This window comes from Hyla sarda, chromosome 1 (assembly GCF_029499605.1).
Source record: "Hyla sarda isolate aHylSar1 chromosome 1, aHylSar1.hap1, whole genome shotgun sequence".
NCBI classification, from domain to species: Eukaryota; Metazoa; Chordata; class Amphibia; order Anura; family Hylidae; genus Hyla; species Hyla sarda.
In genome coordinates, this window is record NC_079189.1 from 420,398,044 (window position 1) to 420,411,241 (window position 13,198).

The 13,198-nt window shown below is 40.7% G+C and overlaps 1 protein-coding gene across 1 annotated transcript in view; it reads left to right on the forward strand.

The window, feature by feature from the left end:
* MYO18B (myosin XVIIIB) overlaps positions 1-13,198 on the forward strand; it is a 602,318-nt gene that overhangs the window by 86,465 nt on the left and 502,655 nt on the right. Inside the window, exon 13 of the mRNA XM_056518071.1 lies at positions 10,983-11,127. Within this exon, the coding sequence (XP_056374046.1) occupies positions 10,983-11,127 (145 nt within the window). The remainder of the gene's footprint in view (positions 1-10,982; positions 11,128-13,198) is intronic.

Sequence of the window (13,198 nt, forward strand, 5' to 3'; positions counted from 1 at the left end):
GAGAGAGAGAGAGAGAGAGAGATCCTCATCTCTAGGGAATGTTCCTCATCAACTCCTTTTTCCATGAGCATTATTTTTTTTTTAAGAAAAAGAAGCATATCCATCAAATTTAACAAGTTATAGTTATAGATGTGGATAGTAAAGGCATAAAAGAGAAGGCAAACAAGATCTTGGCTATCCTGTCTTAGGTGTAAAATGCATAACCCAGCATAGGGAATACATTCCTACATTGATTAACATTAGTTTCCTATGTGGGCTGTTAGAACCCCATAGTTAGGGGGAAAAAAACCTTCAACCATGTATTGGAAACAATTCCTATTTACTGGTGTGATTGAGGTTGCATTTGCCAACCAATATTATGGAGATTACTGAGCACTTGAAGAAGAGAAGATACAAGAGCTGAGCATACAAGAATGGAGGTGACTAAGTATTAAACTTCCAATTACTTTAAGTGTCTTGAACTTTAGGAAATCATCCTTTTTGCAGATTTTGCAATCAGTCATCTCGTTGACTTTTGATTAAAAAAGATATTTTTTTATTTTACCTCAGTATAAAATAGAGGATAGCATTTTATACTGCTTTCATTTAAAACTGGGATTGGAATTATACTATTAGTTATTCCTGGCATCCATCAATGACCACCAAACTCCATACTGAAAACCCTCACCTGCAGTAATCTGTGAAAATGAATAAAGAGGGAATAAACAACCCCTATAATTATACCAAAGAACCTTTCTCCATGCCCAGCATCTATTTATCACATCCACCGTGCAGGTGACTCTGGCTCCTGGGGATACATGCTGAATTCCAATTCTTTCCCTTGGCATGATACCAAATAATTGCTCTTTTCATAGAGGTTACACTAACACCTTTGCTGCTTGTGCTTGGCTTCAGTCCTAGAAGCCATTCATTGCTCTTTTCTTAACCTTTCCTGTTGGAATCATAACACACCAGCAAGACTGTCAGTAAAAACAGCTTTGTCTCAGGGAGGGGTGGGGGAGGTGTGTGAGTGGGGGAGGGGGGGGGGGTTATCCTTCTTCTGCACAACTTGCTATTTCAATGTTTTTAGTACCAAATCATATATGCATGTTCATTGAATCCACACAAAGACTACATCTTTTGAGTTGTAAATAATGTTATAAATAAAGAAGTTGTTCAGTAAGGACAATGCCTTAAGTGCTAAACACATCAAAAAAAGTTTATTGTGCCACAAACCGTGAGGAAAGTCATTAGACATCTGCTCCACAGTGAACCAACCTGTGTAGGCCTTTCACAGTAGAGTTAAAGGGGTAGAAAAAATATGTTTTCAAATCAATTGGTGCAAGATTTGCAAATGATTTTAAAATCTTAATCATTCTAGTACTTATCAGCTGCTGTATACTAGAGAGGAAGTTGTAAAATGCCATGGAAAAAAAAATCTGTAGGGAATTAAAACCCACAAAGAAACCTACACAACTCTCTTAGTAAATCAGGGCCATTGTATACGCAGCTTATTTCATGCTGTGGATAATCCGCTGTGCTGTAGGAAATACGCTGCATATTCTCCTATGAGCAGACACACAGGCTACCTGACGGCAGCCCTGTGTGTGCAGGGAGGTTTGGTGGGAGGGCCAACGCATCGACATTACTGAAGTGTGGGCCCAGCTACAAACCCCACTGCACACACAGGGCAGCCCTGTGTAACTGCTCATAGGAGAACACCCAGCGTCTTTTCTGCTGCTCTCTAGACAGCCATGAAACAAATATTTGAAACAAAGACATGAAAGAATTTTTTATTTTTAAAACAATAAAATTATATTCACTGTGCAATGTGATTCTAGTCCATAAAGGACCCTTCCTCAGGCATGTGCATATACATTAAAAGAAATACAGATATTATAAACATATGTCTTTTGTACTGTATGAGTACCGGACGTGCATGAAGTTTGTGTGGATTTGTGGCTGCTGACCCAATGTTGACATTATATATGCACAATGTTGCACAATATATTGTGGTAAGCACAATTCTTTCATGTCCTTGCCTACACAGAAATGCTGCAAAATTTTGTGAAAAATTTTAGACATTTAAATTAATTCTCTGCTTGCAAAGAAGGTAGTCATGCCACATAAATGTGTTATTTATTCTCATTTACAATATGTGTCTTTTATGTTGGCATCATTTGGTAAATGTCAGTTTACTTTTTAGGACTTTAGAGGAAAATTTTAAAAATCTGAACTTTTAGGGACCAGTTCAATTATCAAGTCAATATGAGGGACCTGGAAGCTGGAAAGCCCCATATATCACCCCATGTAAAAAAAACTGCACCCCTCAAAGTACTCGGCCTTGGGGTGCAAAATGGGGTACATGTGACAATTTGGTCACTTTTTATCCCATTTTCTTTGAGAAGGTAGGAATAAAAGCATTTTCATGTTCACTATAGGGTGAATGACATGTCAACTGTATTCTGCAGGTCGAGACCATTACAGCAATCCTGACTGGATATCCGTTTTTAAACAGATTGTGACATTTACACCACAAAAACTATTCTTTGTTTAAAAAAATTAAATAAAAATATAAATATATATTTGTGTGTTATTACTTTCATTCCATCATTAGTAGCTATAACTGTGGAATAACCAACAAAAGGAGTGCTGGCTCACTAGTAGAACTCCTTTTGTTGCAAGTGCACTGTATATTCAATGATTCAGCCATGTTTTATAAACAAGTCACCTGCCAATTTTAGTGTTTAAAGGGGTACTCCACCCCTAGATATCTTATCCCCTATCCAAAGGATAGAGAATAAGAAGTTTGATCACGGGGATCCCACCGCTGGGGACCGCCGCGATCTCCCTGCTGTACCCGGCATTTGTTTAGAGCATCAGGTGCAGCACCGGAGGCTCGTGATGTCACGGTCATGCCCCACTTGTGACCTCATGGCCAAGCCCCCACAATGCAAGTCTATGAGAGGGGGCCCCTACGGCCATCACGCCCCCTCCCATAGACTTGCATTGAGGGGCGTAGCCTCGACGTCACGTAGTAGTATACTACATTTATAAGTCCATTAAAAAAAAAACACGGATACGGGTCAAAAATTATCCGACCGGAGTAAAATGGTGACTCCGGTCGGCTCATTAAAGTCAATGGATTTCAGCGCTGGTCTGGCTGGGGTACGGGAGCGCACGATTTCCCCTCCCCAGCCGGATCTGGCACCCGTACAGTGAAAACTTGGTGTGCATGCACCCTAATGGCTAGAGAGAAATATGAGTCTGGCTGCTGCATTAAGGATAGATTTACAGAAGGGAAGGCCTATCAGTAAAGAGTAACAATAGTCAAGGCAAGAACAATCGGGAGCAACAATGAGAGTTTTAGTTTAGAAAAAATAAAGCGGAGTCTAGAAATGTTCTTTAGATGCAAGTGACAACAACATTAAAGGGGATCTCTTATCATAGTGTCTGATTTTGTCTACCAGGACAGGAAGGTCTGGTGTTTATTTCACCTTGCTTTCCATGACCCATTGGTCACTAACGCCCCCCCCCCCCCGCATGAATTTGCTGACAATGCATTTTTGGGAAGGAGTTCTGCACAGTTTATTACCAACAGAAAAAGAATGGGACCAAACAGGATGGCCTTGCTTAAAGAAAAGGCAAAGGCACAGAGAAGTCAGCATGGCTTTAGAAAAGGGGACTGAAGTCCTAGAAATGAGGCTATTATGTCTAGTTTTAGAATTGTCATTTGAACTTTTCATTCATTCAGTTACAAAGCGATATATAACCAAAGAGGAACAGATGTTGGAACTAAAGGCATGTACACTAAACTAGAATAAAATGTAGCATAGAAAACAAACTATCAGAAAGTATATGTGACCATGTGATAGAGAGCAAACAGATTTGGTGGATAAATGTCTGGTGCTATATACATAGATATGGTGTAATAATACTCATATGATGCTGGAAAGGCAGTTTAAAGACATCAAAAGTATAACAGAGATGCTTTGGCACCTTGAGTAGTAGGTTTCTGCTTTCACTGACTTAAGAAAATATGAATATCAGTTGTCTTTGAGGTCTAATGGAAACGGTACCACGTTCTAGTTAAAGGTCCGGAATATGACATATCCACTGGAAAAGTAATGGTAATTTTAATAAATGTAGAGTACCAGACTCAGAATGAAGCCTAACTAAAAATACTTTTTGTTCTTTGAAATGTTTGACTTTAACAACTACTAAATATTGAATTCTATGTGTCTATATGTGACTGCAAATCAAAAACCATCTCCGGGTTAGACTGATGAAGAACACATTGCCATTTTTGATTTCGTACCCTACATGAAACTATAAGTTCCCCAACTGAACTTACCATTCCATATGTAATGTGTAACTTTTAATCTAAGGTTATGTTCACACTACAGAATCTCTGCATGCGGAATTCAGCAAGCAGATATTCCATTTGGCAGTTGAATCTTAATCCTTTGGTGGTAGGACCATGTGGCCATGTGCTGCCATCATTGATGGCAATGCAGTGCGCGCTTAAAGGGGTACTCCTCCTCTAGACATCTTATCCCCTATCCAAAGGATAAGGGATAAGATGTCAGATCGCCGGGGTCCCACTGCTGGAGACCCCCGGGATTTCCGCTGCGGCACTCCGCTATCATTACTGCACAGAGCACACTTGCTTTGTGCGTAATGACGGGCAATACAGGGGCCAGAGCATCGTTACGTCACAGCTCCGCCTCCTCATGACGTCATGGACCACCCCCTTAATGCAAGTCTATGGGAGGGGGCGGGATGGCAGCAGGACCCTGGCGATCTGAAATCTTATCCCCTATCCTTTGGATAGGGGATAAGATACTAGGGGCGGAGTACCCCTTTAATTCCACCAAAATAATTAACATGTTCATTCTTTTGGCGGATCAATTTCAGCTGTGGAATTCTCTGCCGCTGAAATTCTGCAGTGTGAACAGTTCCGTGGAAGACCCATTCACACCAATGCAAAGGTTCATACTCTTGCGGAAATTTCATAGGAATTCTGTAGTTTGAACATACCCTAAGGCTACTTTTAATCTTAAAAAAGGCAAATTTATTTGTGAGGGGGTAATTACATTTGTCTTGAAGTTTCACTAGAAGAAAGTTAACTTGGTTAGTGGTCATCATTGTTGTCCTTGGATTGCAAAAATACACAATAGGTATATGCATGAATAGAAATAGCACATCAAGGCTGGAAGGTTGGGATATATTACTGTATGGTAAAAGTGAGATTGACTTACACTGTAGGTCTGTAAGGATTCCTTAAAGAGGTTAATAGAAAAACGGAATAGAATTCTTTCAAAAACCGCTCCCTCTGTCTGTCTCCAGGTTGCGTGTGGTATTACAACTTGGTTCCATTTATTTCAATGGAACTGAGCTGTAGAACCGCACTTAACCTGGAGACAGATGGGGAGCATTTTTTTTGTTTTTTTAAAGAAATTAGCTATGTTTTTCTATTCCTAGATAACCCCTTTAAGTAGAGATGAGCAAACTTACAGTAAATTCGATTCGTCACGAACTTCTCGGCTCGGCAGTCGATGACTTTTCCTGCATAAATTAGTTCAGCTTTCAGGTGCTCCGGTGGGCTGGAAAAGGTGGATACAGTCCTAGGAGGGCTGAACTAATTTACGCAGGATAAGTCATCAACTGCCGAGCCGAGAAGTTTGTGATGAATCAAATTTACTGTAAGTTCGCTCATCTCTACTAAGAATCAAAGAGTCATTGAATCAATTGCTAGGTTTCTCTATTATTGTTTTGTATTTAAAGCAACATTTGCTTTTTAACCCCTTAAGGACCAAGCCCATTTTAACCGGGGTATACCACGCACCGGGGTATAATTATCGGGGTATACCACGCACCGGCCTATAACACGCACCCTCATTTTTCCAAGGAGATTTTGGTAAAATAGTTTTTTTACCAAAATATCCTTGGAAAAATGAGTGTGCGTTGTGCAGGTGTACCTCGATAAACAGTTTCTGGCAGCTTCTGCAGTTCAATTATTTAAAGCAAGCGCTTTAAATCATTGACGTGCAGTGGCTTCTGTGGGGCCAGAGTGCCGCTGCTCTGTTCCCTCCCCGTCCTCGGTTTTATAGTTAAATATCCCGTCGCCGCCACTGCCCAATTCCCTCCCCTTCCCTGGTTTTATAGTTACATGTGCCCTGGGGACTGCGGTCCTTCATGCTCCGGCGGCCTCCTGAGCTGTCACTGTGCGCCGCGCACTGACTGACGAGTGACATCCTGTTGAGGACGTCACTCGTCATTACGCAGCGCACAGTGACAGATCAGGAGGCCGCCGGAGCATGAAGGACCGCAGTCCCCAAGGCACATGTAACTATAAAACCGGGGACGGGGAGGGAATTGGGCAGTGGCGGCAACGGGATATTTAACTATAAAACCTGGGACAGGGAGGGAATTGGGCGGTGGCGGCGGCAGGATATTTAACTATAAAACCGGGGACGGGGAGGGAATTGGGCAGTGGCAGCGGCGGGACATATAACTATGAAACCGGGGACGAGGAGGGAATCGGGCAGTGGCAGTGGGACTCTGGCCAGGCAGAAGCTGCTGCAGTTCAATGATTTAAAGCGCCCGCTTTAAATCATTGAACTGCAGTGGCTTTTGCGGGGTCACAAACAGTCTATCGGCGTATAACACGCAGATAGACTTTAGGCTAAAAATTTTAGCATAAAAAATTTGTGTTATATGCCGATAAATATGGTACTTTTATATTTTTGTACCGCTTAAAAGAAATCTAAAACTTTTTGTACAAAATCAGTAATCTAAAATCACCCTATTTTGACCACCTTTAACTTTCAAATTTTTCCATATATAGGGCAGCATGAGGGCTCATTTTTTGCACCATCATCTTTACTTTTTATTGATACCACATTTGCATATATAAAACTTTTAGATCATTTTTTATTAAATTTTTTTTCATAAAATGTGACAAAAAAAGCTGCATTTTTTGACTTTTTTTTTTTTTTAAGTTTCCGCCATTCACCATACAGGATAATTAGCATTATATTTTGATAGTACGGACATTTACACATGCAGCGATACCAAATATGTTTATAAAAAAAAAAAATTGCGCTTTTTGGGGGTAAAATGGGAAAAACTGACAATTTTCATTTTTATTGGGGGAGGGGATTTTTCACTTTTTTTAATTTTTACATTTTTCAACTTTTTTTTTTAACACTTTTTATGTCCCCATAGGGGACTATCTATAGCAATCCTTTGATTGCTAATACTGCTCAGTGCTATGTATAGGACATAGCACTGATCAGTATTATCGGTGATCTTCTGCTCTGGTCTGCTTGATCTCAGACCAGAGCAGAAGACCCCGGGAGACGCCCAGAGCAAGGTGAGGGGACCTCCGGCCGCCATGCTGGATGATCGTATAGCCGCGGCAGTGCCGCGGGCGATCCGATCATCCATTCAAAGTACCGCACTGCCGCAGATGCCGTGATCTGTATTGATAACGGCATCTGAGGGGTTAATGGCGGACATCCGTGCGATCGCGGATGTCGGACATTATCGTCGGGTCCCCAGCTGCTGCTAGCAGCCGGAACCTGCCGTGTATGACGCACGCACCGTTCCGATGCTCGCGGTCATACACAGGACGTAAATGTAAGTCCTGGTGTGGGGAGTCCCGCCAAACCAGGACGTACATTTACGTCCATGGTCGTTAAGGGGTTAAGGGAGGAAGAAAAAGGCAAAAATATTCTAATTGTTCATATTTTCCATTCAGCCGTAGAAAACAGCAGGCATCATTCTCTTTATTTATGCCTTAAAACTTTTCATTTCTGCCCTAGTCTGTTCGCATGCTCTATTGAAGTAGAAAAATTGCAACCAAAATTCAATTAGCAATCAGTTGATGAAATAAAACGAAAAATGACCTAAGAAAATCTCATTAACAACACAAATATATTATGTATAGCTAATGAAATTTTCTTCTCTGAACTGATCTAAACAAGTCCTGTTATCTGCTATGGCTTCTGCACACTAAGCAATTTCTATAAACCCAATGTTAATAATGTAGGTAAAGAAAAGGAATACTTAGTGATTTCACCATCAATAATCATTCATGGCCCTGGGACTCTTTATAAGGCTGGGTTCATATATGTCTGGCACTCGGCATAGATGCAGTCCGTTTATGCAAGCAAGGTTGAGACCAGCTCCACTTACTCACAAATTCTGTCCTCGGACTCGCACTGACCCAGGTGCGCAATCAATCTTGAAAGGAAAAAGGAAGTCCATCATATGAAACTCCAACTTGAACTTTATTTGGCAATAAAAGCAGGTCCAAAATGGTCACACACCATCAGATAGACATCTGGACGTGTTTCAGGTTGGTATACCACCCTTTATCACAGATGATCTGTGATAGAGGGTGATATACCCACCCGAAACGCGTCCAGATGTCTATCTGATGGTGTGTGACCATTTTGTACCTGCTTTTATTGCCAAATAAAGTTCAAGTTGGAGTTTCATATGCTGGACTTCCTTCTTCCTTTCAAGATCCGGCATAGATGAACTCAACCTAAATCTCGAGGCGACTGATGCCGCAACTGATGACAATGTGCATCAGTTGTCATCAGTTGTATGGCACCTGGCATCCATTGTTTCTGGCACCGGACAGGGGAATGCAGCAAGCTGATATATGTGAACCCAGCCTTATTGAGCCTATGGGCAGATCCAGGTAAGCAACAATTGTAGGTTCCCATGGCGCAGCTGACTCTAAAAGGAAACACACTGCAGTACCCCAGTCATAAATATGCAGTTGTTAGAAGATAACTTTATTTCAGACAATGGAGTAATCCCATTTTTATAGTACTGATCACAGTGATTGAAACATGCATCTCACCATTTTTTTTGCTATTTCCTTTAAAGGCTATGTTCACACACACGGTTTTACAGCTAAACAAAACAACAGTTAAAAAAAAATAAAAAATAAAAAACCTGAAATGACTGAAATAATAAAATTCAGCTTTACTTCGGATGGGACCCTAACACATTCACTCTACTCACCTCTGCTGGGCATATATGCCCAGCAGAGGTGAGTAGAGTGAGTGTGTTAGTGTCCCATCCGAAGTAAGGCCACCTCCGCACGGTCGATAGTGGACACATTTTGATCCATTTTTTGACCAAGGGGGCTGCTGCAACCTTGTTTTTAAACACTTTGTATTTGCCCCAGCAGCGTGCCCCAGTGTATAAGTTAGTTGTGCTGGTTATTTTTCTATGTTTCTTTGCTAACTCTGTGTTGCTACTTCTTTCACTAGAGAGAGTCAGCTACATGTAGGGCATTTTTATGTGTTTAACCTTACCTTGTAATTGTAGTTCTGCTGTGCAGTAAAAGGCCATTAAATAATAAATGGTTTTTCCTTTAATAAAGCACAGGTGACGCCGTATTGAGTAGAAGGTGCTCATGCAATCATTATTTACTTCATAATTTGTCGGACACAAAAATGTTGAGCATAAACCAAATTTGGCAGAGCCGTAAACACAGCATCCTAGTTTACAATGCTACATGCAACAGAGAGAGATGGGGTTTATGGACCGGAGAAGTGAACACACTATATTTTATGGAATCCTTAAACACTAAATAAACTGACCCTGTGGGATACTAAATAGCATTCTCCTAAGAACAAAATAATAGACTTTATATTTTATCTCATCGTATAATAGATAAATGTAAACTTAATACTCATTGGTTTGTCTTTGTTGTTTAGTTTTGATGTTCTTAAATATACACGCGTGCTTACACATGACTAGCATATCCCTGATGAATCTTTCGGAATCAATCAAACCACATAAAATAAGGGTAATAGACTTTATATTTTATCTCATCGTATAACAGATAATCGTACACTTAAAGGGGTACTCTGCCCCTAGACATCTTATCCCCTATCGAAAGGATAGGGGATAAGATGTCAGATCGCGGGGGTCCCACTGCTGGGGACCCCCGGGATTTTGGCTGCAGAACCCACCTGTTGTGGCTTCCGGCAGCACTGGAGGCTCTCATCCTAATGCCTCACGACCACGGTGACGTAAGATTGTGACGTCACGACTCTGCCTCCGTGTGACATCATGCCCCGCCCCTTCAATGCAAGTCTATGGGAGGGGGCGTGACAGCTGTCATGCCTGCTCCCATAGACTTGCATTGAGGGGCGGGGCGTGAAGTCACATGGGGGCGAAGTCGTGATGTCACGATCTCACGTCACCGTGGTCGGGAGCCGAAGCCTCCAGCGTTTCCGGAAGCCGCAACAGGTGGGTCCTGCAGCCGAGATCCCGGGGGTCCCCAGAGGTGGGACCACCACGATCTGACATCTTATCCCCTATCCTTTGGATAGGGGATAAGATGTCTAGGGGCGGAGTACCCCTTTAATGTTATGAAGGTAATCTTGGAATTTTAGCTTTTTTGCTCATCAGTTTGTATTTGTTGTTTAGTTTTGATGTTCATAAATATACACGCGTGCTTACACATGACTAGCATATCCCTGATGAATCTTTCAGAATCAATGAAACCACATAAAATAAGGGTAATAGACTTTTCCTGTCTGAAGTACTTCATGACAAGTATTTTGTTATAATATTATAACAGTAAGGGTATATCTATACACCTAAGTAAGAGTTGCATAATTTCTTGACTAAAACTGAAAGATATAAGTTTTGCAATTTTGTTCCAATAAACAATATAGAGATGGTTATGCACCATGATAACTGAGTAGGTTTTTCTGTAGTCCTATGTAAATGTATAATAAGGTCGCCCAATGGTAGTCTGATGAACTCCATTATAAGATATTGGAATCTATCCGAATTCATTGGAATCCATTTGATAGCAGGGTCATTATATACAATATAATTGCTCTATTAATTCTAGTGTGATCTCTGCCTTGTTTATATTCCATAGGTGTAATATTCATTCATACATTGAGATTTAGTTTACTTTATAATTTGAGGTAATGGCCTTCTATTATCTTTCATAGCCAGAGGAGAAGCAGAAGGCATCTGCAGGATTTGAACAGCTCCAATCTGCTATGGAGGTTTTGGGATTCACGGTGAATGAACAAAAAGCCATTTGGCATGTTCTAGCTGGTATCTATCACCTCGGAGCAGCAGGTGCATGTAAAGGTAAGGCACAAAACTTATAGTCTCAATTCTATTATCTTGCCAGTTCAATGCGTGCAAACAAAAGCTCTGAATAAACTGACAAGTTCTTGTGTTTATGGAGTTCATGCACACAAATCTTGTTCTAGTTAAGCCTTTATTCCGTCAGATGAGTTTGTTCTACTGCCACCATCATCACTGCCGCCATCGTCATGTACCATTGTATTGCTATTGCCACAGTGATTTTTACTGTGAAAAAAGTATTTTGTATTAAAGGGGTACTCCGGTGGAAAACATTTTTTTTTTTTAAATCAACTGGTGCCAGAAAGTTAAACTGATTTGTAAATGGCTTCTATAAAAAAAATCTTTACCCTTCCAGTAATTTTTAGCAGCTGTATGCTACAGAAGAATTCTTTTTTTTTTATTGCTTTTTTGTCTTGTCCACAGTGCTCTCTGCTGACACCTGATGCCCGTATCAGGAACTGTCCAGAGCTGGAGAAAATTCCTATAGCAAACCTATGCTGCTCTGGACAATTCCCGATACGGGCATCAGGTGTCAGCAGAGAGCACTGTGAAAAAGACAAAAAAGAAATTGAAAAATAAATTAATTTCCTCTGTAGCATCTAGCTGCTTAAAAGTACTGGAAGGGTTAAGATTTTTTAATAGAAGTATTTTACAAATCTGTTTAACTTTCTGGCACCAGTTGATTTAAAAAATATATATGTTTTCCTTCGTAGTACCCCTTTAACTTCTAAAGCTATCTACCATCTTGAAAGAAATTATTACAAACACAAAGGATTTTGTGTATCAAAACTGTGTCAGAGAAAGAGTGGTCTTGTTACCAAAGCAACCAGTAAAGCTGGTTAAGTGTTTCTTTTAAAATTTTACTTCACTTATTGCCATCGAAAAATGAAATGTGGGCAGTAGCAAGGCTACTATTTTGATACTTAAGGTCCAAAGTACAGTTATTGTATCATGTTAATCAGCAAAAAGAGAACTGTTCATTTCTATTTCACTCTATGTCCCATGTGTCCCACTGTTTAACATTACTTACAGAAACAAATTTTGGTTTTCAGGTTAATGATATGGCACATTCAATATAATTTTTTTTTTTTTTTTTTTTTACTTTATGGTTGGTTATTACCAGTTAAAAGAAAAAGCTTTTTGTTATTAGGACTACTATGTTTAGTTGTACTGAATGTGATCAAAATTGTAGCCTTGGATAGAGCATTCAAACCTATGTTTCAAGCAACACTCTTCTACACTGGTTGATAAACACTGCTCTAGTGCATGAGTCTCTGTTTATTTTTAAGATGCCAAGGCAGTGCATCTATCATCCAAGTGCAAACATGTTGCACAAAAAAACAAAAGGATGCAGTCTATCACAAGCTCTTCTTCATAAGGCCACCACAAACCTTCTCTTCTCTGCGCCAAAAGGCTCCTGCACTCCCCCCCCCCCCTTTGTTGAAGATCAGGGAGAACAAAAAATGCTCCTGGCTTCCACCTGGGCATCAACCCAAGTTCTAGCCCAAGAGCCAGCCACAAGGTGGCATCCCTGAAGAAGCAGCGACTTAAGGTTGCAGGGAGGTGAGGGACCAGATAGCCACGCAAAAGGGAAATTTCACTTTCACTCAGTGGGATTCCACCTACACAGAATTACGGCACCTTGGGGTCACAACTTCCAGGGCACTTCTGCACCTTGGCTTCTACCCTACTTGAAACCTTATGGCCAGATGGGGAGGTCCAGGTTACCTCGGGGTAGCTGTTGGGCCAACCCCTGTACACCCAGATCAAGTCCCTCCACGTGACTCTCCATTTTGTCTTACCAGACCACCACCAGAATGGATGCTGCACTTGATTTTAGAAACGAGAACAAATTTTAGTTTTCAGGTTCATTACATGGCACATTTAAAAAAAATTTTTTTGCCTTATGTTTGATTATTACCAGCTAAAGAAAAAGCTTTTGTTAATAAGATTGCTATGTTCAGTTGTATTAAATGTGATCAGAATTGTTGTGTTGGATTTAGCAGTCAAACCCAGGTTTCAGGCAATACTGAGTTCTACACTAGTTGGTAAACACTGCTTTAGTGTGTGA